The sequence below is a fragment of the Sturnira hondurensis genome, unplaced genomic scaffold (assembly GCF_014824575.4).
Source record: "Sturnira hondurensis isolate 20B ecotype Veracruz unplaced genomic scaffold, ASM1482457v3 Scaffold0016462, whole genome shotgun sequence".
NCBI lineage: Eukaryota > Metazoa > Chordata > Mammalia > Chiroptera > Phyllostomidae > Sturnira > Sturnira hondurensis.
In genome coordinates, this window is record NW_028089093.1 from 465,866 (window position 1) to 492,434 (window position 26,569).

Below are 26,569 nucleotides of genomic sequence, written 5' to 3' on the forward strand. Positions count from 1 at the left end.
GTCAAGGCGCGCCCGGATTGGCTGGAGAATCGACAGCGTCGGCCATCGTTTCCTGCAGACGAGAATTCTTTGAAGGAGGTGCCGCCCCCAAGCGGCGCGGCGGAGTGGCCAGGAAAGAATGCTTGCTTACCCTTCCCGCTACCGGCCGCGAGAGCCGCCCGAGAAGGGGGCGGGGCCTTAGGGGCGGGGCCAATCGATGTTATCCAGCTCCGACGCCCAGGGCCTGCGAGGTTGGCCCGGGTCTGCTAGGGACCTCGCGTCGGCCGACCATGTGGGGCAGCGAACGCTTAGTGGGTGCGGGGGGAAGTGGGGCTGTCGTAACTGTGGCTTTCACCAACGCTCGTGACTGCTTCCTCCGTTTGCCTCGGCGCTTGGTGTCCCAGCTGCACCTGCTGCAGGTAACCCGCTGGCCCGGGACGGGGCTCCAAGCCCGGAGGCGGGACACCTGGTCGGTTGTCCAGTCAGGCGAGCAAGAGGTTTTCCTGGGACGCGCCAGCCGCGCAGACCTCTCCCAGTGGCGGGCATGGGCTCTTTCCCGGCGTCCCCGAGCAGTGCAGAGGCCAGACTGAGGGCCCTTCGAGGGCAGGGACAGTCGGGGGCCGTGTCTGCAGCCCCCACCACGTCTGGTACAGTCCGGGCCTTTAAGTGAACTGGCCTTATTCCAGGCCCTTCACTCGGTGAAACTGGGCTTTCAGACATCTTTATAGTCTAGTTTTCTATTCAGATATTACTTCAGGTTGGAAAACTCTTGAGAAGTTGTTTCTTGTTGATGGTTGTGCTTGCTTTTTAAAAATGTTTTTCCTCCAGCGATTTCCAGGTGTCTTCCACTTGCAGACCGGGCCTCCAGAGGGAAAGCAGACTTGGTTTGTTAGCTGAGATCTTGTATCTTAACAGGGACTGAGCGCCTTGTCCCCGGAGCTCAGAGGCTGGGCTGTGCCCCTGTCCCAGGGGCAGGTTGATAAAATGAAGGTTCTTCCCTGCGACCCCGCGGCTCGGAACACTGCCGAACAGCGCCAGTGGTGTACGGTGGATTATGCATACTTGGACGTGGGCAGTTAGGGTTATTTGAACTAATGCTGTCAGTTGCCGTTCTAGAGGTTCTGATTGTGATTCGTGGCTCCACCCCTTCCTTGGCAGAGCATCCCAGTATTTCCAATTAAAAACAGAGACACTTGGCCTGTGAGTTTGCGTGTACTATTGGGAGCAAAGGACTAGGTCACAGCCGTACCTTATTGGTTCGGTTCCAGACCACTGCAATCTAACGCGTGTGGCAATAAAGCCAGTGGAGTGTCTTGCTTTTAATTTGTATAAACTACCAACATCTATGAAGCACAGTAAAGTGAAGCCCAATACAAGGAGACATACCTTTATTTGAAACCTTGAAAATCCTGAATGTGTGGTAGCCACCACTGCATAATCCATGCAGGAAATATGTACGAGTTTGGAATAATTTCAAGTATCCCACCTTTCCACTTTAGCTACTTTTTGTTACATGTCTTTCTGAATCCGCGATTTTATATCAGCGTGCCGCAACAATTTTTAAAACATGCAGTACATACTATTTATTTAGTCAGGTGCACTGATCTCCCGTAGATTGTCAAATTAAAAAATGAGAATGCGCCCTGGCTGGGTAGTTCAGTTGGTCAGTGTTGTCTTTTATGTACCAAGGTTGCAGGTTCAATTTACAGTCAGGGCACATACAAAAAGCAACCAATGAGAGCATCATGAGTGGAACAACAAATCCATGTCTCTGTCTCCCTCTCCCTCCCTCCCTCCCTACCCCCTCCCTCTTGAAAATCTAAAATCAATAAAAAGTAAATTTTTAGAGAATGACCACAACCAACACAACAGTGGCCATCAGTTATTAATGAACCAAAAATTTACCTATTTTTTTCAGACCGTCAAAAAATTTTTTTTGGTGTGCTGCAGGAGGTTTGGGCAAAAGCAGGCAGTCAATCATTCGTTGATTAGATGAAAGTGGCAGAGGGCTCCTTTCCAGTCTGTCCTTTTATTCTATCCAAGTGTCCAAGGGCCTTGTGGTCTTAGTGAAAAACTTTTGCTGTAAAAATGAACTCAGAACGTTAGTCTGCAAAGTTTACTAAATTCAGCTCAACACAGAGTATGACTTTAGGAGCTGGTTACTACATTTTGACCAAATGAATAATTGAAGTATTTTTCCATTTTACTAAAGTTGATTTTCCTCTTTTCCAGTGAGTTGGTGAAATTCTCCTTTTTGATGTTTCGGGGCATACCTTATGTTTCCTTACTTAACACTTCTGGTTTTAAAAGTTACTTCATATGAAGTAGGGGAATTGATCGCAGTTATATGTTACTGACTTAGATAAAACACCACAGGAAGCATCTGGGGTATCGATCAGCTTTACTCTTGTTACCTGTCAGCTCCCATAGTTCCAGCTGATGTAGCAACTTAGGACTTTTGGCTGTACATCTAGCGCCCTTTCTACTTGATCACACTGTGCTCAGTGGAAAGACTTTTGCCAGCCAGAGCACTTGGACTGTCCTGTGAAGAATTGTGAGAAAAATTGTATGACTAAGTGATACACGATGATATTATTTTTTTCATTTTTTAAAGATTTTGTTTATTTTTAGAGAGAGGGCAAGGGAGGTAAAAAGAGAGGGAGAGAAATAACCTGCATACCCCCAACTGGGGTACCTGGTTTGTAACCCTGGCATGTGCCCTGACTGGGAATTGAACTGGTGACCCTTTGGTTTGTAGGCTGGTCCTCAGTCCACTGAGCAATGCCAGCCAGGGCGATTTTCTTTATACAGCTTTAATAACATGGTCAATTTAAACTGTATTACCTCAGAAGTGGCTCTAATATCCTTGGAAATTTCTGTTTAAATAAACACAAAAAACAGACTGTAACCAATTTTGAGGTAGTAAAATATATATATGAATGGATTTATTTAATAATTTATTTTGATGCTAATAAATGAATTTGGTAATACTAAAACTTCCTAATATGTTAAGTCTCAGTGGCCATGAATGAAATTCTTACTTTTTATTAGGAAATAATGTGTGGGAAAGTACTTGTGATACAGTGTTAAGCGGGGGGGTGGGAGGGTACTAAATCATGACTATATTATACAACTATGTAAAAAATTAACTTTTTAACAAAGGGGAAGGAGTGTGGGGGGAGGACGAAGAGGGTAAAGGGGGGGTCAAATACGTGGTGACTGAAGGAAACTGGACTTCAGGTGGTGAGCACAAAATGAGCCCATGGAAGTCGATTTATAAAGTTATAGTACACCTGTAATGTATGTAATGTTATTGGCTAAAGTAATATCTTTAATTTAAAAAATTAATTAATTTTAAAAATTGTGCATAGAAAAAAGGTTAGCCAGAAATCAATCAAATTGTACACATGGTTATCTTTTTGTGGAGGAAATATCAATAATTCTTGTTTTTTCTTCCAACATTATATATTTTCTAAGGTTTCTATAATGAGTTCATAATTCTTTAATGATAGAAAACATTGTTTTCATTCTTAGCCACAAACTTACATATTTTATATGAATGCTCTTAATGAGAATAAATGTTATTTTACTATTTTTTAACAAATGTGTTTTCCTAGTTATAAAACTTTAAAATTTTATTTAGGAAGCTGCATAATATAAAATTTCTGGAAGGGTACATAAGAAGCTAACAGTAATTACCTCTGTGGAAAGGGGTCTACCCTCACATTTTATGCTTTTGTACTTTCACTGTGTGCATTTGTTATTCTTCTAATAAGTAACTACTGTTGTATTTTTAATGATCATGGTATCTTGCTAGTTATTGACTCATACTTTATTAAGATAGTAAATTTATAGCTTATTTAATAATTTCCCTATTGAGGGGCAGGGCTGGGAATATAAGACAGAAAACTGTAGTTGAATCAGAATTAAATTAAAAAATAATAATTTCCCTGTTGATAGACACTTATGCCAGTCCTAAGTTTTCATTGTTACAGAGAATACTGCGGAGATATGTTCTGCTGTGTTTTTTTAATTTTTCTCATCATTAATTCACCTCCATTAATTCATCTCCAGGCTACATAAGTTCATTGGCTACCTAGTGCCATATTGAATTCTGGAATGGTTGAGTCAATTTATAATGCCATTATGGTAATGTGTGTTGGTTTCATCTGAAGTATCACCAGTGTTGGGTGTTGGAAATGATTATAGCTTTTTAAATGCTGTAACAGGTGGATAACAGAGAGCAGTCAACCAGCTGTAGAACTGTTTTTGTGTTTGTGGACTACAGTAATAGTTTTAACATTTACGTGAATCCAGAAAAGCATGTAAAAACTTTCAAAACCTCCCCCCCCCCCATTTTTTTATTTCTTGAACAAATAGAATCAAGCTATAGAAGTAGCCTGGGGTCACCAGCCTGTGTTCTTGAGCTGGGTGGAAGGCAGGCATTTTTGTGATCAAGGTGAAAATGTGGCTGAAATTAACAGACACGTCGGTCAGAAACTTGGACTCTCGAATGGGGAACAGGTAAGTACCAAAGGTGATGACAGTGACTTTCTCCTAATGTCACGAAGTATAGAGATGGTAATAAAATTTAAAGTTCGGGTTTTTTTTAGAGGAGGAGAGATGACACCTTACCTGTATGTTACTCTAACTAGTTAGGATATTCAAGTTGACCCTGTATACCATTGTTAAGTCATTATCTTGTAGTCTACCTTGCTCTAGTTGATTTGTATATTCTATTTTACTCATTTTCCAGGTTCCCTAGTTTTGTTTTTGTACAATTTTTGCTTTATAAATTATTTCACTTTACTTTAATTATTGAACTTCATTGTATTTGTTTCTGACGAATTTTCTAACCTTCCAGGGTTATACTTGATTTTAAAAAATCTGTCCTACAGCCCTGGCTGGTGTGGCTTAGTGGATTGAGCACTGGCCTGCCAACCAAAAGGTCTCCAATTTGATTCCCAGTCAGGGCACATTCCTGGGTTTTGGGCCAAGTTCCCAGTTGGGGGCGTGCTTGAGGCAACTGATTGTGGTATCTCTTGCACATTGCCATTTCTCTCCTTCTCTTTCTCCCTCTCTTCTCCTCTCTCCCAAAGTAAACCAATAAAATCTTTAAAAAAAGAATTGTATTAAAAAATAAAAATCTGTCCTAGATAGATTTTTTGTTAATAATAAACAAATAATTGTTATTTGGTTGTTATTCTTCTGTTTTTGTCTTGCAATGAATTGAATGTACTTAGATTGTAAATTCCAAAGCTTAAGGACTACTCATGTCTGTTTTATTATTTTATTATTTTCATCAATTAATTCTTTTAAAAACATTTTAAACTACAGAAATAGTACATTATTTATTACAAATACTTTACAATTGAAAATAAAAAATGTTTTTCCTTTTTCTATTCCCAGCCTCAGAATAAATGTGTACTGTATGTTGGGGTCTCACTAGACCTTTAGTATTTAAAGAATGAGGTCATACATACTTTCTGCAATTTTTCCCACAAACCAAATCAGGGACACCCTTCCATGTAGTACAAACAATATGCATTGGACATCTCTGTGTATATGGAATGAAATAGTGAAAATTGAATTGCCACATCTAGAGGGCTGCACTCTTAAACATCGATAGCTGGCGCTAACTGCTTTCTGTTACCAGTTTCCATAGTACACAAAAGTGTCATTTTTTTAACTTATTTTGAACACATGCATGTTTTTGATAATGAGAGTAGACCACTGATGAGAAATCATAGGCCTAGCACAAGTCCTTTGCTTATTCTATATTTTTCCTAGAATCTTAAGTCTTTAGCACCAGAGTGACCTTAGAAATGACTAATCTTGGTGCCTTGCTCTATTAACCTAGGGAGATGGGATATTTTGCCCAGGATTTCATAATAAGTTACAGTTCTGCTCTCTGAGTATGTGCCACTTCCCTGTGAGGAACATCAGCTTCCCGGTGCTGATCTTGATGTCTCATCAGCATTCTGAACAGTCCTGCTTGTGTTTATCTCCCTCGAGCTTCAAAGTGAATTTCTACCTGATTTTTTGTAGATACCTTATATTGTAGCAATATCATTAAGGTGATGTCTCCCAAAGCATCATTGATAGGAACCAGAAATGGACTGGTTTGCACAGGACTCTGACGTCTTGGTGGGCAGGGGCTGCTTGTGCTTCCTCAGAATCACCCCCTTCAAATAGGGCATATGGGAGGTACTGAAGGGAAATTCACTGAGGAGTCGGGTAAGGCATGTGGGGAAATTCTGCTCCAGTCCACAAAAGCAGAGAAGGAAGGCCTGGTTACCTGGAGCATTTAATAGTTGGTGGCTTTGGATTTTAGTCCTCCAAGCTCTAGAAATGCTAACAGGAGAGGAAAGAAAGTAAGACGGTAGATTCCAGTTTCTCGTGACACACGAGCATTTCATGTAGCTCTGTAGACTGGAATGAGGGGTATCTTACTTTACTCTTAGTGGTGAATGATTATACTTCTAAATTTAAGTAATTGGCTGTTATCTCAGTTTCAGTCTGTGTTTTAGTTTTGTAGAAATAGAAGCAGCATGGCTTGAAACTTAGTTATAAAACTAAGAGTTACAAAACTAGAAAAAATAGTATTTCTGTACTAGACCAAGCCGTGACTTGATGACAGTGTTGTTTCTCCTTACATTTTTTTTAACTTACATTAGTTTTTTAAGTGGTTATTTTTATTTTATATTATTATTTTTAAATGTGTTATTATTTTTAGAATGTATTTTCCTTTTTGCTATAATTTATTATGAAATAATTTCTCCTAAAATGCTGTGTATATCAAGGCCTAGTTAAATAGGAATATCTGTCAAGTAGGACTGCATACACACACACTCATACTTAATTATATACCTAAAGAGAGAAATTATTTTTCAGGGATACCAAAGTCTTTTAAACGTAGCGTTAGCCCTGACTGGTGTGGCTCAGTTGGCTGGACATCGTCCTGCAAAGTGAAGGGTTGCCAGTTTGATTCGCACTCAGAGCACATGCCTATGTTGCGGGTTTGGCCCCCCATCTAGGCGCGTGCAAGAGGCAACAGATAGATCCCTTCCCCTCTCTCTAAAAAATAAAAGAAAAGGTACTTTTATATTTTTATAATGTCTTTCAGGTGTTTCTCAAGCCGTGTTCCCATGTGGTATCTTGTCAGCAAGTTGAGGTGGAACCCCTGTCAGCAGATGATTGGGAGATACTGGTAAAGAAAGTGAAATAACCTTATTTAAGATTAAAATACTTCAGAATATCAGCGTCTTTAGAAGTCTCTCTCTGAGCTTCATCATATATATTCTGAGTTGGTTTGAGTTACAAGAACGACTTGAGATTTTCCTAACAGACGTGGAATGGACAAAATGTAAAATCAGGTTTTTTGTTTTTGGTTCTAGGAACTGCATGCTGGTTCCCTGGAACAGCATCTTCTGGATCAAATTCGAATAGTTTTTCCACAAGCCATTTTTCCTGTTTGGGTCGATCAACACACCTACATATTTATCCAGATCGGTAGGTGCCGTTGTAATATTTGCCATCATACTGTCTGACAGAGCACTGAGTCCAGAGCAGAGGCAAATGTGCATTAATGAGCTTTATTTTGTACACAGTTGCACTAATACCAACAGCCACTTATGGAAGGTTGGAGACTGACACCAGACTCCTTATTCAGCCAAAGACCCGCCAAGCCAAAGAAAACACATTTTCTAAAGCAGATAATGCACGTGGAACATCTCGTAGTTATGGAAGAGACGAAAAGGGATTGGCAGAAGAACTCCAAGCCAAGCAACAGCAGTCAGATACTGTACAGGTTACTGGATCTGATGGAACAGATTCAGAGGGTACAGCTGACTCCCCATCAGTACCAAGCTTCTGGGCTATGATAGGAAGTATTTTCTCTTTTGGGTCTGAAAAGAAACAAGAGACATCCTGGGGTGTGACTGAAATCAGTGCATTCAAAAATATGCAGTCAACAGTTGTTCCTGTAGACAATATTTTCCGAGTGTGTAAATCTCAGCCTCCCAGTGTATGCAACGCATCAGCAACTTCTATATTTCACAAACACTATGCCATTCATGTATTTCCATGGGACCAGGAATATTTTGATGTGGAGCCCAGCTATACTGTGACCTATGGAAAGCTGGTTCACCTACTTTCTCCAAAGCAACAGCAGAGTAAAACAAAGCAAAATGTCCTGCCACCTGAAAAAGAAAAGTGGATGTCAGAACCATTAGATCAAAAACAAATTAGCCTAGACCATAATCAAGAAGCCGGTAAGGCCTATGTGCTAAAGGTGGTATGGAATGGACTCGAGGAGTTGAACAATGCCATAAAATATACCAGAAATGTGGAAGCTCTCCATCTCGGGAAAGTCTGGGTTAGTATAAAGTTTGTAATTGGGAATGAAATAATTTTATGTTGTTTGAACTACCCCAAATTATGAATTAAAATAACATAAATTGAAAGACCAATATAATAAGAAATCGTATCTAAAAAATCACTGCTGGGACACATTTCTGTAGGGTAAAGTCCTTGTTTGCATAAAAATTGTGTATTTTCTGCCTAAGTAAACTTGGACAGTAAAATCTTAGGCACAGGTCTAGAGAAGTGAAAATTTCTTGCCAGGGATTCAAAAGCCGGTGAGGAGAACTAGGAGTCAAACCCAGGCAGGGTGACTTTAGAGTTCATGCTTAGCTTGGGGTGCCCTTCAGAGCCTCACATCTTCACTACCTGCATACGGTTTGTTTCCAAGTTCTTGGAAGCACAGAAGGACTTGCTGTGTATTGGGGGAAATGCCCAGTGTAGGGAGAAGCCCACAGCTCCCTCTCATGACACCTGGATTGGAATGCACCCGTAAACTGCTTGCTTTGCTGGTATCAGCCCTTTAACTTGTGTGTGTCTGAGAGAGGAAGTAGAACAACTGATGTTCTACTCTCTCATCCTGGCCTCAAATGTAAATGCTACACTCTTGTGAAGTGAGTCACCAGCCCCCTTTACTTGAGCCTAATTTTGAACCATTGTGAAGTGAAGCTTCATGATAAGGGGAAGAAATTGTTAAAATAATGAAGAAAAATAGGAAGGGATAGGGATTTGTAGATTTCTTTTCCTCTCACCATTTAACCTATGCCCTTCATGTAGTTGACTTCAGAATTTTAATTTCTTTGATCTACATCATTTTCTAAAGCTCTGGATCATGGCCTCATTATTTTCTGTTAGCTCCAAACTCAGTTTAGGACATCCCACTGCGTTGTTTAATGTGAATTTCTTATGACTCGCCTCCTTTATTAATGGTTCTCCATTAGGTATGAATACCCTTTCATTTCCTTAAAATTGTGTGCTGAGGACGGGGTGAAGAAGCGATGGTGGTAGAGTCTTGGAGACCACGTGAGGTAGCAGTGAGGGGTCCGCACTTCCCACTCCACTCTAAGGGTGGGGTGTCACCGCCCCTGAGGAGTGGCGGTAGTTGCCGTCAGGTACTCAAGAAGTCTTGACTGGGTAGATGGACATTGACCACATTTTAAAGAGGTGTTAAATATAGGGGAGCCCTGGCTGGTGTAGCTCAGTGGATTGAGCCCGGGCCTGCGAACCACACAATCCCAGTTCGATTCCCAGTCAGGGCATATGCCTGGGTTGCAGGCCAGTTCCCAGCAGGGGACTCATGAGAGGCAACCATACATTGATATTTCTCTCCTTCTCTCCTTCCCTTCCCCTCTAAAGATAAATAAATAACATATTTTTAAAAAAGAAATATAGGGGAGAAATTGAAATGTTTGTCATATAACAATACTAGAACATCCATCTGTTTATACTATGAATCTTGGTAACTTACATAATTTCATCTGAATTCATAGAAGTTACTATGAATATCTGTGCTATGGAATATTTTTAATCAACCATTGAGCATAATTATATTTTTTTCATTTATTTTTAAATTTCAGATTCCAGATGACCTGAGAAAGAGACTGAATATAGAAATGCATGCAGTAGTCAGAATAGCTCCACTGGAAATTACCCCTAAAATTCCAAGATCTCTAAAATTACAACCTAGAGAACACTTAGTAAGTTCAAATTTATGTTATGTCACAGTTATTTTACATGTGCTATAAAATTTCTAGTTGCTTTAACTAAGTAATAATAATGTAGTACTCCTTTTTGTTAGAAGGGCAAAGAAGTATTTTTCCCTTTAGTAAAATATGTGTAACATAAAAATGCTTTTATGTAATCTAGTTTAGATGTACAATTAATTGGCACTAATTCCATTCATAATGTTGTACAACTATCGTCATTATCCCCGAAACTTTTCCCTCACTCCAGCAGAAATTCTGTGCTCATTAAGCAGTAATGCCCTACCCTCAATTCCCCCAGATCCTGGTAACTGGTAATTTATAATCTCTCTGATTTTGCATATTTCAGTTGTATCATATAAATGGAATAATATAACATTTGTCCTTTGTGTCTGGCTTATTTCCCTTAATATGTTTTCAAGGTTCATCCATGTGGTAGCACATAGCAGAACTTTGTCTTTTTTTAATGGCTGAACAATATTCTGTTTTAAATATGCCACATTTGGTTTGTCCATTGATCTGTTGATGGACACTTGGGTTGTTCCCACGTTTGTGGCTGTTGTGAGTAATGCTGGCAGGAATGTTGGAGTACAAGTATCTGTTTGAGTCCCTGCTTTCCACTCTCTGGTGGACGCCTAGGAATCGAATGGCAGGGCATATGGTGATTTTGTGTGTAAGTTTTTGAGAAACCAAGAAGTCTTAAATAAACAATACATTATATATATATATATATATATATATATATATATATATATATACACACACACACACATACATATACACACACACATAATGTACTGTTTATATATATTTGTTTATATATAACATACATATATTCATATATATTTATATATATGTATATATAGAGAGAGCACACATATGCGCTAATACAAATATGGAGAGTTTTTGCTTTTAAAAAGTTGATATTTTTGCCACAGTTAATCTGATTTTTAAATTTTTCTCTCATGTTGTTTTAGTATTAATATTGCAGACTAAAAGGGTGCTAGACTGTTTTGTTGCTACTCTGTTGATTCTTTAGAAACTGGTGTGGTCAGGAAATGAGGTATTGAACTTAATTGTAAAATCTTTTTAATAGAGTATTGTCATCTGTACCAGTTTGGGTTACCAGTTCTCAGAGAATTATAATACAGGAAAATTATTGTATTATAGATATAATATAAAGCCCACATGTTTTTTTCCATGAAGTAAAAGACTCATTTTCCATTTTCACCAGTGGCTTTATTGATCTGGACGTTTCCGGTGTCTAGGCCACCTCCTGTGGGGTGTGGTACTGACCCCTCTCAGTTAATGTCTCTGTTGCTTGTTCTCTGCTCAGCTGGCCTGCCCAGCCGTGGAGCACCGTCCAGGGGCACGTTTGCAGACAAAACATTGCAAATTCCTCTTGACATGTTTGATAAGTCACTTTCTCCACACACCGCACACATCTTTTTTGTGTTTCAGGTGCATTTTTACCTTTCTTGAAAAAATAAAGTGTAATATCCTGAAAATGTTCTGTATTTTCTTCCATCATCAGTATTAAAATGAGTACACAAAAATTCACCAATTTTGATAAGTTTTTTTTGACTAAACACAGATGTGACAGTTGTCATGATACAGTCTAACAAAATTGTTTGGAATGAAGCTAAAGACAACTAAATGCTACTAGAGCCATCGTGTGGAAAAAGCCGAATGAACTGTTTGGCCAACCCGATATGTTTAAAAAATTCCTCCTCCGATAATTCAGATGGTAGTTTGGGATCCTCAGGATCACGATGGTCATTGTGTCATGAAAGAATCAATTTAACAGAACTTTCTGGTTGCTGAAACGTCAGATAAGATAGCATATATTATATGACTGGAGAAGAGGAAAGCAAATAGAATGCACGCCATTTCCGTAACAGTGTGTAACTGGGCACTTAACACATGGGCTCAATAGTGCACAGTGATTTGTAGTTTTGTTTTAACGTTTTGGCTATTGACCTTGGTATCTTTCAAGTTAGCTCTCTTATGTATGAAAATCATTAGCTGCTGACCGTGAGATTTTTTTTATTTTTTGGCTTAGTGATGGGATATTACTACAAAACGCTTTTCTTACCCTAAATTGCATATTTTAGTGGAAACTTTATGACCTCAGCAGGTCTCTCTGGGCTTTGATTGTATCACCTGGAACATAAAGATGTTTGATTATAGAGGAATTCTGAGTTATTTCCTGATTCTAAAAGTCTTTTAAATAGGTCTCATTTTTATTTTATGGTTTTGTTCTTTAATCCCATTGCCCAATAATATCCAAAGAAGTAACTATTTATATGATACGTAAGAATGGGAAAGTGATATCTTAGTTCAGACTGTTTTTGGTGGTGCTCAGGTTTTGAATTGAACTTAATCCACAGGTAAATGCTTGACTTTGGATGAAGAGAGATAGTGTACCAGTGGAGGAATGGTAGAAGAGAGGTTTTATTTCCTAGGCAGATACCAATCATCTTTCCTGTGTGAGTTTTGTTTTTCCTGTTTTTAATTTCTAATAGGTTTTAAAAACTTAATAATTTCAAAAAGGTTTTAAAAACTTAATTTAAAGCCTTAAAATTAGCAATGATTTTCTCAATTTCTTCATACCTTTTGAACACTTTATGTGTTGAACATATCAGCATTGCAGCCAGCTTAACAGAGAAAAGGAAAAAAAGTGACTTGAACATATAAAGAGTTTATTTTTCTCATAGAGGTTTAGAGGAGCTCTGGATTGTTAAACCCTGTCATTAAGCATCTAGGCTCCTTTGGCCTTTCTCTTTTGCCATCCTCAGCCTGTGACTTTCTTCCTCCTAGAAGCAAGATATTTGTTGTACTGTTAGGCATCACATCTGCACTACAGGCAGCAGAAGGAAAGGCACAAGGCAAAAGCCTTTTCCTTACTAGGTTTCTCTACCATTTAATGAGGAAGATAAGCCCTTACCAAGGATTGCTGATTGCATGCTGTTGGCTGGAGTCCAGCCACATGCACACGCGTGAGCACACCCCCACACACGCCAGCCCCACCTCCAAGCTAGGGATCCAAGCTGAGAGTTTGCTTTCCCACCCGTGTAGTAGAGAGAGGCAAGAGAGAATGGAGTTGGGATGGTTATCCAGTAAGTGGAATTATGGCATGTGTAACGCTGGGCATAGAGAAAAAGTTTAAAACTGCCACTTTGTAATGTTTCTTCAGGCTACGTTGTACTCAAAATTGTACTGACTGTAATGTCAAATCCTAAGTCTGTGCCTCCAGAATGGGCACATTCTGGTTGAACAAAATCATCCTGGTTTTGTTCAGTGAGGTTTACATTTGATTAGCAAGGTAAGATGTTAAAATAAGGACATTAAGGTTAAGATTAGGTATTAGGATAACTTGTTGCTGTTCTTTCCTTTTCTTTGGCAGCCTAGAGACATAACTGAAGAAAACATAAAAACTGTGTTCTACTCATGGCTTCAGCAGTCTTCCACAACCACGCTTCCTTTGGTAGTGTCAGAGGAGGAATATATTAAGCTGGAAATTAAAGATGGTGTGTAAATTTTGTTATTTTGAAATTTTTCCTACTGAACAAGTCAAAGTTTTTTGATGAAGTCATTGTTTTTCCAACTGTGACATGTAAGAACAGGAAACATAACAGTGATAATTAAATAGGTTTTACATACTGAAGAATGCCTTAATTGAAATTTAAATAGATTTGATATTTAAAATCTTAAAATTTTATCTCAGTTTCAGTACCATTCATGTATTACTTTCTTTTCAATAGGATTGAAGGAGTTTTCTCTGAATATAGTTCATCCTTGGGAAAAAGAAAAAGAAGATAATTTCCTGTTGAGTACCAATCTGCTGCAGAAGATCACAATCCAAGTAATTGCACACTATTGAATATTCAATGAAATTATATTTGTCAGATGTGATTGATAATGAAGTATGAATTTACCTGTAATGCCTTGCATCCTAAAGTGTATTAGAAACTTAAATGATAAGAGTAAGGAATAACTTGATTTAAAATATTTTATTCTTTAATCTCTTTAATGTACCCAAATTGTTGATTTACCCTAAATTTAAAGTCATTGCCTTAGCACAGTTAAGTTTCAGGAATACAGAGTTGGTGGTGTTAACTGGCCAGTGGAGCATGACTTAAAATTCTTCCTGTATTGAAACAAAACTTAGCTTTAGAGGTTTGAGTTTTAAAGTTCAGATTTTTACTTGCAGTTTTGCTGCGCAACTTGTATCATTTTGTCAATTCTTAAATTCTCAACTCTTTACAAATATTATATCACTTTTATTCCAGAAGTATTTTAAAAGTGGTTATTTTAGTTTTTCTAACTGATTTTAAAGATGGAGAGAGAAACATCAATTTGTTGTTCTGCATATTTATGCATTCCTTGGTTGACTCTTGTATGTGCCCTGACCTGGGATTGAACCTGCAGTCTTAGTGTATCAGGATGACGCTCTAACCAACTGAGCTACCTGGACAGGGCCAAAAGGGGTTACTTTAGAATATAATGTTTTAGTTAGGCTATTTACTTTTGTCATTGTAAAATTGAAGGTGCTCTAGTCATTTAGAATATCAGTGTTTGGAGCTAGACACTGTTTCTCTACTTTTAAAATTTAATCCAGCCCTGGCTGGTATAGCTCAGTGGATTGAGCGTGGACCTGTGAAGCAAAGGGTTGCTGGTTCAATTCCCAGTCAGGGCACATGCCTGGGTTGCAGGCCAGGTCCCCAGTGAAAGACACATGAGAGGCAACCACATGTTAATGTTTCTCTCCCACTTTTTCTCCTTCCAGTTCCCTCTCTCTAAAAATAAATAAATAAAATATTACAAAAAAATTTAATTGAAAGAGTACCATTCAGAGAAAATTCAAATGTAAGACTTAGGAAAAGAACATGTAATGCAAATCAAAATTGCAAATAAAGATAGATGTATAACATGCATAAAGGAGATGATATTCTTTACTGCTTGTTGATCATAAATATTTGTGTTCCTCAGATGCGTAAATTATTCTTGTCAAGACTATTTTTTGTAGTCATCTTGCATGCACACTGTATCTTTTCTTTGTGGTGTAACAATCAGCAATTCAGTTTTCTGGGACCCAAGGAAAAGAGGCAGAAGATACAACTTTGAAATGTAAAACTGATTTTTCCTTGCTACTATAGGTCCTTCTAGATCCTATGCTAAAAGAAGAAAACAGTGAGGAAATTGACTTTATTCTTCCTTTTTTAAAGCTGAACTGCTTGGGGTAAGAAGTTATGGCCAAACTGGCATGTTTAGAGATGTGTTCGACATTATCTCTAGCAGGGTTTTTATGTGTAAATATTAAAGTAGATGTTCATGTCATTGAATACTCATACTAATTCATTACTAGATACTATTTCAAGGCTTGTTTTGGTTTCACGCCTAGCTTGGTAACTTGCCTTGTCCTAGATAACAAAGTCTGAAGCTTATTAGAAACTTTACTTTGAGATTTGATTTGTGAGAAGAAAGCAACTAGATATGAACTGGATCATATGTGCTTCAGTAAAACAATAAATCTTAGAGCTAGTAAGTTTATTCTAAAAGTTGAATATAAAAACATTACTTGAGTGCTTAAAAATATTTCAAGTTAAGTTATTCCTTCAGTATCTTATTAATGTTTTAATTGGGATTATTTGTGTTTTCTCCAACCTGTAGATAAACAAATCTGAAAGAACCTCAGTTTCTTTCTGTCTTTCATTCACTATGAAATGTCATGTAACATTACCTCTTAGAATTCTTCACAGAAGCTTTTAGAGATAGTAGTAGTGATTTGATTTCCTGTTATAGTATAGTCTGTAAGTTTTTATTAAAAGAATAAACCATAAAGTAACAGTGTTCAAATACAGCATAATATTCATGTATAAAATAAAATCTCTTTAGTTCAGACTCTAATTTTAGGAATTTCTGATATTAAGAGAAGTAAATTGTCAGTCAGAGCCAGGAAGTAGGTTGAAGTTCATGTTCATATAATCTACAGATTACAACTGGATTTCAAAGGCGATTTTTAAGAGAAAATTAGTCTTCAGTTATCCTATAATTTTAAAGGCACCCTTTTATGATTATGTTGATTACCAAACTGAAAATCATTTTGAGTTAGTAACATACAAATCATTTGTATATGTTAAGACAGGTTTCTTAAGGAGTCCCATTTGGACAGAACTTTTCAGTTATTCCACAGGTTTGAAAGTAAATTAGTTGTAAAGCTGTGACTCAGGTTTGGCGTTAATTCAACACGCTTTCAAGTAAGGAAAAGTTTCTAAGATTTTTACTCTTTAAAAAACCATTCGCCTGGGAAGGGAAGTTTAATAAATGTTTGCAGCCAGATCTTACTCTGCTTCCGTGTTTTAGCACGCAACAATGTCCGTGTTTTGCAGAGGAGTGGCCTCCTTAGGCCTGTCCTCCGTGGAGCACATCACCCACAGCCTCCTGGGACGCCCCCTGTCTCGGCAGCTGGTGTCTCTTGTGGCGGGACTTCGGAATGGAGCCCTTTTACTCACAGGAGGGAAGGTACGAGGTTGAAATGTGCGCGAGGTTGAAATGTGCGCGTGTGCATTAACTAGCAACTTCTCATTCCTCTCTGAGTTTTGATCATGTTATACAGAGTTATTAATACAAGATACCGAAAACTTTCACTGATATTTTTGAGTGCCTGCTATAGATATTGGGGAAGTAGTGATGAATCAGGCGATGCTCCCCCTGTCCTTTTTCTGTATCAGTTGATAAAATTGTATGATTTTTGGTTTTTTTAGGATATTGATAGAGTGTGTGATAGGGTTAATTGATTTTTGATTGTTGAACCTGCTTTATTCTTTGTATACATTGCAGAGCTCTTTTTGCTAATATCCTGGTGAGGATTTTTACGCCTGAGTTCACTAGAGGTAGTAGCCCTCAATTTTCTGTTTCCATACCCCTTTTGTCTGGTTTTGCTGTCAGGGTAATAAAGAGTTGAGCGGTGTTCCCTACTGCCCTGTTTTCTGAAAGAGATTATATAAAATTGGTGTTCATTCTTCCTTAAATGGTAAAAGTGAAACCTTCTGGGCCTGGAGATGTTTTTATCATTAACTTAATTATAAATTCAATTTCCTTATTTGTCTATTTTATCTTGGAAGACATTTGGTAGTTTATAGTTTTTGAGGAATTGTTCTATTTCTTCTAAGTTGTCGTTTATGAGCATAAAATTATAGTGTTTTCTTATTACCCTTTTAATGACTGTGGAATCTGTTGGGAAGTCCTGTTTCCTGATACTGGTGATTTGTGTCCCTCTCTTTTTAAACTCTGTCATTCCTGCTAGAGGTTCCTGACCTTTGAAAGGGCCTGCAGTTTTAGTCTCTACTAACTGTGTTGTTGCCAGGTTATAGTGTAGTGTTTGTGAGTCTTTGGGCTCTTTAAATTTTTATGTATTGATTTTCGAGAAAGGGAGAGAGGGGGAGTGCAGGGCAGGGGGGAGATTGAGAGACCACTTAGTTGTTCCACTTATTTATGCATCCATTGATTGTTTCTTGTGTCTTGCATGTGCCCTGACGGGAACAAACCCACAACCTTCGCATATGGGGACAATGCTGTAACCAGTTGACCTAGCCGGCCAGGGATTCTTTGTGCTTTTGTTTTTTTCAGTTAAAATTTTTTTTAAAAAAATTTCTAAATTTTATTTATTTATCTTTAGAGGGGAAGGGAAGGAGAGAGGGAGAGAAATATCAATGTATGGTTGCCTCTCGTGAGTCCCCTGCCAGGAACTGGCCTGCAACCCAGGCATGTGCCCTGACTGGGAATCGAACCGCAATCGCGTGATTCGCAGGCAGTTAAAAATTTTAAGGCTTTGCCCTGGCTGGTTCAGCTTAGTGAATTGAGTGCAGGCTGTGAACCAAAGCGTCACAGGTTTGATTCTCAGTCAGGGCACATTTTCTGGGTTGCTGGCCAGGTCTCCTGTAGGGAGTGTGCGAGAGGCAACCACACATTGATGTTTCTCTTCCCCTTTCTCCTTACCTTCCCCTGCTCTAAAAATAAATAAAATCTTTTAAAAATGTTCCATTTATTCAAAATTAATAAAATTATCTTTAAATTTTTTAAGGCTTTAAAAATTTCTGTTCACTTTTAACTCCAACATAATAACTTAATTTTCCTGTTACTAGCCCAGTTGCTTTCTTCCGATTTTTATTGTAAAAAAAGACACATAGCAACTACTCCTAATACGTTTCTTAAGTCTCCACATTGGGAAACTGGAAAAGGATGAACAAATTAAACCCAGTGTCAGCAAAAGAAGAGAAATACTGGGTTGGCCAAAAAGTTTGTTTAGTTTTTTCTGTATGGATTTCTCAAGTAGTGCTTCCTTGCCTTAACTTCATTTGAAACAATTTTGTTAGATTATATGGTGATGGCTGTCATATCAGCATGCATTTAAAAAAATTATCAAATTTGGTACATTTTTGTGTAATCATTTTAATAATGAAGATGGAAGGAAATAAGCAACATTTTTGGTGTATTGTGGTTTGTTATTTCAAGAAAGGTGAAAACACAACTGAAATGCAAAAAAGATGGTACAGTGTATGGAGAAGGTGCTGTGACTGATTGAACGTGTCAAAAGTGGTTTACAAAGTTTCTTGGTACTATTAACATTTGGTCAGATGATTCTTTGCTGTGGAGCTGTCTCATGCATTGGAAGATGTGTAGCAGCGCCCCTCGCCTCTACCCACTAGAAGCCAATAGCGGGAGACAGCTAACACACTCAGAATATTCAAATCAATAAAGTTATTAGTGAATTAGTGAAAATGAAAAATGTGTCTTTTACGGGGAAAAAACAGACTTTTTGGTCAAATCAATAATAATTAGAGCAGAAATCAATGAATTGAAAACAGGTAATCAATGGAGAAAATATGTGAAACTAAAATCTTCTCTGGAAAGATCAAGGAAATTGATAAGCTTCTAGCAAAGCTAAGAAAAAAGGAAAAGATCTGATGTGCAGCGTGGTAGTTATAGGTAATGGCATTATGCACCTGAAGTTGCTGAGAGAGTAGATCTTAAATGTTCCCACCACAAAAAGCAAGGGTGATTCCGTGAGGGGCGATGGCATTAATTAACTACCTCTGTTGTAGTCGTCAGTTTGCAGTGTCTGAAGTGTGTCCGATCGTTATGCTGGGTACCTTAACTCACCCAAAGTCCTTATTAGACAGTGATGGCCCAATAAAGCTGGGGAAAAAAGAAGAAAGGAATTTTGAATTTATCATAAGAGGCCGTGATAGAATTTGCATTATTTTATTTTTACATATTTTTCATTTTTAAGTGGAAATGGAGCACTCAACAAAGTGCTCCATTTATAACAAATTATAAACCAAATGGATTGTTAAAAGTAACCCCCTGGGAAAGAGAGAGAACACAGATTACTAATATCTGAAAGAGGGAGAAAATCAATATATTTTTTTTAAAAAACTATAAAAACTTACCAATGTTTAGCCTTTCTAGGGGGCACTATAGCAATTCATAGCAAAATTTTAAATATGTAAAACAAAGGTTTTGATGTAATTTCACTTCTAGATATTATTCTAAACCTATAATCTCCCAAATAAGTAAACTTAGATGTAGGTGTGTGTTTATTTTAGCTTTACTTGCAATATTTAAAAATTGGAAGCAGAATAGATACACAATTAAGAAAGGGCATTTTGAATGTTGTGGTCCAGTGCGTCCCACCGTGGCATTGTACTAGGGAGCAGACTCAGCTGCTCATTGTTGATAAAGAGACAGTGGTTTACTGTCTCATAAACCCCCATAAAGACTGTAATCCCATCTTCCTAAATGCTCATAAGATGTATGTGGAATGCCTGTAAGAATGATACATCAAAACAATTAACAGAGGTTACTTCTGTGCAGTGGGATGATTACAGAAGACTTTTACCTTTCTCTACTAAGTATTTACAATTATTATGTATTTTTTAATGGATCATGTTATTACAGCTGTTCCAGTTTTTCCCCCTCTACCCAGCACTCCTCCATCCAGCAATACTCCCTCCTTTGTTCATGTCCATGGGGCTTGCATGTAAGTTCTTTGGCAACTCCATTTCCTATACTTGCTTTTAACATCTCCCTGCCTATTCCGTACCTATCAATTTGTACCTCTTAATCCCTTCACCTTTTCCCCCATTCCTGCAGACACGCTTCCTAGTGGCCACCATCCCAATGGTCTCCATACCGATGATTTCATCTCTCTTCTGCTTCTTTGCTTAATTTTTTTTTAGATTCAATTGTTGATTGTTATGTATTTATTGCCATTTTAATGTTCATAGTTTTTATCTTTTTTCCTAAAGTAAGTCCCTTTAACATTCCATATAATAATGGTTTGGTGATAATAAACTCCTTAAACTTTACCTTGTCTGGGAAGCACTTTATCTGTCCTTCCATTCTAAGTGATAACTTTGCTGGATAGAATAATCCATGTTGTAGGTCCTCGCTTTTCATCACTTTGAATATTTCTTGCCAGTTCCTTCTAGCCTGCAAAGTTTTTTTTTTTTTTGAGAAATCAGGTGACAGTTTTATGGGAACTCCTTTGTAGGTAACTGTCTCCTTTTCTCTTGCTGCTTTTAAGATTCTCTCTTTATCTTTAAACTTTGTCATTTTAATTGTGATGTGCCTTGTTGTGGTCTTCTTTGTGTCCATCTTGTTTGGGACTCTCTGTGCTTCCTGGACTTGAATGTCTATTTCCATTGCCAAAATAGGGAAATTTTCTTTCATTTTTTAAAAAAAGGTTTCCAATTTCTTGCTTTTTCTCTTTTCCTCCTGGCACCCTCATGATGCGAATCACTTGAAGTTGTTCCAGAGGCTCCTTATAGTATCCTCAATTTTTTGGATTCTTTTTTCTTCTTGCTGTACTGATTGGATGTCTTTTTCTTCCTTATGTTCCAAATTAGTTATTTGATTCTTGGCTTCATCCACTGTGCTGTAGATTCTTGTAAACTGTTGTTTATTTCAGTTAGTATATCCTTAATTTCCGCATGGGTCTTTTCTATGCTGTTGAAGTCCCTACTGTGTTCCTTGGGCATCCTAATAACCAGTGTTTTGAACTCTGAAGTTGATAGATTGCTTATCAATATTTTGTTTAGTTCTTTTTCTGGAGTTCTGATCTGTTCTTTCATTTGGTCCACGTTTGTTTGTCTCCTCATTTTGGCCCCTCCCAGTGTTTATTTCTATGTATTAGGTAGAGCTGCTTTGACTCTGCGTCTTGATTGCTAGAGTGGACAGTGATGCCGGCTATGAAAGAGTTCACCAAGAAAGAAAGTGCGGAGAGCAGAGTTTTATTTTACTTTTCCAAGAGAGGGAAGGGGCTAGTGCAGAGACATGTATCAGCACTGAGGGGTGGGAACTTTGAGCTTTTATTGGATTATAAAAGGGTGAGGGAGTTGGTATAATGTGCTCCCTGGGCTGTGGGGGTTGTTGCAACACAGGAGGTTTCAGGTGGTTTTGCATAAGCTGCAGTTTGTTCCACTGTTATCTTTTGCCCTCGTCATCCAGGGGTGGTTACATATTCTATTCTTGCTTTTCTTGCTTTCCAGTAATTCCCTGTCCTGAGGACCTTAGCTCAGAAGAATAAAATGTCAGTCTTATTTAACAAGATCATAGGTCTGCTCAGCAAATGGTACCACAATAACAAAAGGCTGTGGCTTTATGTTTTCTTCGGTAGCATGCCCCAATGTAGTAGGTGTCCCGTAGGGTCCAGTGGCACAGTCTCCCCTATGTGCCAAGCTGTATACTCGAGATGCTCCCTCCGTGTGTTGGCCAAGTACTCCCTCATCTTGTAGATGAGTCTTGATTGCTGTCAGCAGCTCAACGGGAGGACTGGGACGAATGGGAGACTGCTGGCTCTGACCCCTGGCCAGCCACCACAGTGGCTTGTAGAAATGATGAGGTCATGCTCCCACGTGGTCGACATGGTCTGTAACTGTCTGCTGGGTGTGCAGGCCGTGCATTTACTGGGGTGGTGCAGGCCAAGTTGAGCCTCCACCTGTGTTCTGTCTGGGTCCCCTTGGTGTAAGCTGTAAGCAGTCTGCAGTTGGCTGCTGCTAGTGCCAGGCCTGGGGCCACTCTGAGTGGTAAAGGGTGGGGAGGCGGGCTCAACTATTGGTTGTTAGAGCAGATTTAGAAAGATCTGAAGCCTGCACCTAGCCTATCCCTTCACATGGAAAAGCCACTGTTACCAGGGTGGGAGAGTTGCTTGGGTGGGCCCGTAAGTTGGATGCAGCAGACCCTTTGGTAATCATCAGGGCGGGGCTTACCTTGTGAGAGCCAGGTTGAAAGAGATTCAGATATGGTAATGCGTCACTGTGGCTTTGGTGGGGAGAGCTCAGAAAATATAAGATGGCCAGTCTCTGCAGTTCTGTCTGGGAGGAAGCTGTCCCCAGCTGTCACCCTGAGAAACACTTCAGTTTCTCCCCCTGTACCACTGGTGCCCTTCAAGCTACTGCCCTGGTGCTGGAGCCCACAGGGCGTGTGTCTGTGTAAGTCTGTGTGCTGTGCAATCATTGTGTTAACCTTATGGTTATGTAACACTTGAATCTTGCTGTTAATGCTACAAAGATGGAACCTCCTGGTTTTTTGTAGAATACTATGTGTTTTCTTGGCTAGACTTGACTGTGTAGGAAATAGTTTTTTCCCACTTATCCTGCAGTGAGATTTGCTCTCTTACAACTTCCTGAACCCAGATTTTCACTCCTTCCCATTAATTTACTTGATGTTAAAAGCGACTCACCATAATGTGATGCTAGAGTTCCAGTGATGGGGGGGGTCCCCCAGCTTTATTGAGCTATAATTGTCATATAACGTTGTGTCATGCATATTTGATCTTTGTGGTTGCCACAGTGACAGGAACTTTTTCTGTGACTCAATATATTGTGGAGAGTTCTTATGAACTAATTATTTTGTAGGGGAGTGGAAAATCAGCTTTGGCCAAGGCAGTCTGTAAAGAAGCATTTGACACACTGGATGCGCATGTGGAGGTAGTTGACTGTGAAGCTTTGCGAGGTATGAACACTCTACATAACTCCCTTTTTGGGTGGAAAGACAGAAATGTTATTACTTAATGCAGTTAACTTAAAAAGTAAAAATATCTAATTTGAAATTCCTTAGAAATTTTAAATCTTTGGCTGGTTTTCTAATGTTTTAATAAATTTTTAAACACTCTCCATAGTTAATGGAAGCCTGTTTTTTCTAGCCAAAACTCTTTGTAGAATATATTCCTGGAAATGCCACTCTGAGAAAGTTTGAGTTTAGAATATACGCTGGTGGGTATGAACTGTCCCTGTGCTGCTGTAGGAAACCGGCCGAGTCGAGCCTGGGGTGGGAGTGAGTGGATCTGGGCAGCAGAACAGAGAGTTGTGGTTGGCTATGTGCACATCTGGGCCTTGGAAAGTCTTCAGTGTTGTCATCTATTCAATAAAGAAAATGATTAGAAAGATTTTACTCTGAGTAGTTATTTTCTCCCCTTGGTTACCACTGCAGATCACCCCAACTCGTCATTTTACTTTCCGGTATTTTTTTGAGTCTAGTGTATGATAAGAAACTAAGAAACGACCTTTAGTGGGAAAACCCACTATTTCATACACTATTAAGGTAGTTTTGGAGAGATTGCTCATCTCTCCATCCTGCTTGAAGCTTCATGCGAAAACTTTGCTTTAGAGCTAAATAATAGTAACTCTTTACATTGACTTATGATTGGTATGTTTTCTATTCTTTGAAAATGAAAACTTTGTAATTCAGTGGGAAGTTTAAAACCAAATTTATGATTCAAATATAGCAATTCTAGGATCATTTGTATTTAACTTTATCTGAATCTTGATCTCCTATTCTCATTTACGTTTTCCCACAACTGCTCCCATTTTACTATATTGTTGTAAGCCATCTGAAATTCTGTATGGAAAGAGGCTAGGTGTACATAAATACACACAGACATTTCAGTAGCATGTTCCTGTTTTATAAAATTCAGTCCATGGTCCTTTCATGTGGTATTAATGAAACCATGTTGTATACAATTAACAAATTTTAATGATTGGTATATTAACAAACTGTGGATTTAATCCTCAGAGTTGAGTCAATATTGAGCTTTTCTAATGCTTTCAAAAGATCAGTCTCAACTTCCCTAACCCTGAAATAACATTAAACCACTTAAAATCTGTCTTAAGGAAAAAGGCTTGAAAACATACAAAGAACCCTAGAGGCAGCTTTCTCGGAGGCAGCGTGGCGGCAGCCTGCAGTGGTTCTGCTGGACGACCTTGATCTCCTGGCCGGCCTGCCGGCCCTGCCGGAACAGGAGCGCGGTCCTGAGGCGGCGCAGAGCCAGCGGCTGGCACACGGTAATGGCAGCGCACCCTCTCGCTGGCCTCAGGCCTTTCTCTTTGATCAGGCAGCGTTTCTGCTCTCAGTGGTAAATCTGCTCTCTTCAGAGGACATATCTATGCTGTGTGTTGCTTTGGAGCTTCTGGGAGCATTCTACAGTTGTTTTGTATCAGCAACATCGGTGGAATGAGAGCAGTGCGAAGAGTCTGCAACTTCATGACCAGTCTTTGGGGACTTTTCACTCTCCTGTACTGATCAGAAATTGCTTAATTGTACAGATTTACTCTTGCTTTGTTCGTTTGACCAATGTTTGTCTAACACTTGGGCACAGTCTGCATTTTCAAAGTCAAGGAAAAGAGAGAGAAGTAAACAGAAGATTTGTAGCTCAGAATGTTGACAATAATGATAGCTGCCATGTGTTTAATGCCCTTTCTGGGCTGGGGACTCGCTTTGTACTGTACATACAAATGTTCTGGTTTTTCAGGTCGGTAAATAGAAATTAAAGAATAGGTCATTTGACCGGGGTGACATAACTAGGAGGTGGTTGGGTATTCTCTGGAGTATTATAGGGTACTAGGGGAGCACATACCCCAAATTTGGGGTGGTATAGAGGTTTAGGGCTTATCAGGGAAGGCTTCTTAGAGGAGTTGATAACTGAGATGAGTTATTTAATTTTTAAAAAAGACAGCCCAGGCTGGTGTAGCTCAGTGGATTGAGTGCAGGCCTGTGAAGCAAAGGATCGAGGTTCGATTCCCAGTCAGGGCACATGCCTGGGTTGTAGGCCAGCTCCCAGTGGGGGACACATGAAAGGCAACCACACATTGGTATTTCTCTCCCTTTCTCCTTCCCTTCCCCTCTCTCTGAAAATAAATAAATAAAATATTTTTTATAAAGATTTTTATTTATTTTGAGGGAGAGAGACATCAATGTATGGTTGCCTCTCCTGTGCCCCCAGCTGGGGACCTAGCCCGCAACCCAGACATGTGCCCTGACTGGGAATCGAACCAGCGATCCTTTGGTCTGCAGGCAGGTGCTCAATCCACTGAGCCACACCAGCCAGGGCCTGAGATGAGCTTTGATGGAGGAGTAGAAATTAGTGTGAAGCTGATGTAGACTCCAGCCCTCTGCAGTCTGTGTATTGTGGATGAGGTAGACAAATTCACACGGACTACTGAGGCCTGTGGAGAAAAAGGGACGGCATGGCCACTCTCTCAAGAATAGAGTGCCCCAGCCCTTGCCTGGACAGGCTTTTACTGCTTTCCAGTCGCATTACATCAAAGAAGGTTCTCCTTATTTCTGGATTTAGTTAAGTGATTACTTCTTACCGATAACCAAAAAAGAAAAAAGTTGCAAATGCAAGGGAATGATAAAAATGATTGACTTGGTTACATTTTGTCCTTGGAACATCTTAGCACAGACTTTAGGGAGTTGCTTCAGAGATGTACATTAAACATCTGCAGTCTTAACTCAGGGTGAGGGAGTTTTACAAAAGCAAGTCTCATAGCAGCGCAGGTACAATGTAGGCCTGATTCCCCATGGGAAAGCCGATCTGTCCACCTGGCTCCTGTGTGCCGCCTCACATTGATCGGTTTTCTGGATCAGTACTGGGCTATATTCACTACTGCCATGCTGATCAGTTCCCTATATGAAGCAGTTTCGTACTACTGAAGAACCAAAGGAAATATCTGCAGGCAAAGGCCCAGGTGCAAGAATCCATGCTGTTACAGAATAACTCATGACTGGAGTTGAGAATGCAAGGAGAGGACTGGGGTGGGGCACTGGCAGCATTCAGCAGCCTCAAGGTTCTTAAGAGTGAAAATAGATACAAAATGCAACTTCAGTGGCTTGGGTTATCATAAACTGGTGTTAGTCTCACACTTCCAGTCCTATAGCACTTGCAAGGCTTGTTAGTGTGGTGTTGAAGGGAATGCTCGAATGTCTGCATCAGGACTCAGACGTGTTACTAATGCCTGGTTTGACCTCATGCTAACCAAACTTGCAAGGCTTGGGTGGAAAGAGATTGTTCAGGAGGTCAGGATATATGACCTATATTTTGCTTTATTAACAGAACACAATGTGGACATTTATCATCCTTCCATAATATTTATTTCAGAGACTCCTTTTCATTTACAAGATCCAGAAGTCAGGAACCTTACTAGGCATTGTTCTGAGTTCATACAGTGCCTCCTATGCTT

General features: G+C 39.2%; 1 protein-coding gene across 6 annotated transcripts in view; it reads left to right on the top strand.

Annotated features, from left to right (window-relative positions):
* Positions 1-128: 128 nt before the first annotated feature.
* The window catches only part of PEX1 (peroxisomal biogenesis factor 1), a 51,419-nt gene continuing 24,978 nt past the window's right edge, over positions 129-26,569 (top strand). The window contains exons 1-12 of one of the 6 annotated variants that reach the window (XM_037066061.1): positions 129-398; positions 4,360-4,503; positions 7,106-7,189; positions 7,377-7,491; positions 7,590-8,356; positions 9,918-10,037; positions 13,450-13,573; positions 13,808-13,908; positions 15,203-15,285; positions 16,436-16,568; positions 22,967-23,063; positions 24,221-24,391. In XM_037066061.1, the coding sequence (XP_036921956.1) occupies positions 270-398; positions 4,360-4,503; positions 7,106-7,189; positions 7,377-7,491; positions 7,590-8,356; positions 9,918-10,037; positions 13,450-13,573; positions 13,808-13,908; positions 15,203-15,285; positions 16,436-16,568; positions 22,967-23,063; positions 24,221-24,391 (2,068 nt within the window). In that variant the 5' untranslated portion in view covers positions 129-269. The remainder of the gene's footprint in view (positions 399-4,359; positions 4,504-7,105; positions 7,190-7,376; positions 7,492-7,589; positions 8,357-9,917; positions 10,038-13,449; positions 13,574-13,807; positions 13,909-15,202; positions 15,286-16,435; positions 16,569-22,966; positions 23,064-24,220; positions 24,392-26,569) is intronic. The other 5 variants (XM_037066060.1, XM_037066058.1, XM_037066059.1 and 2 more) reach the window with 5 other exon arrangements.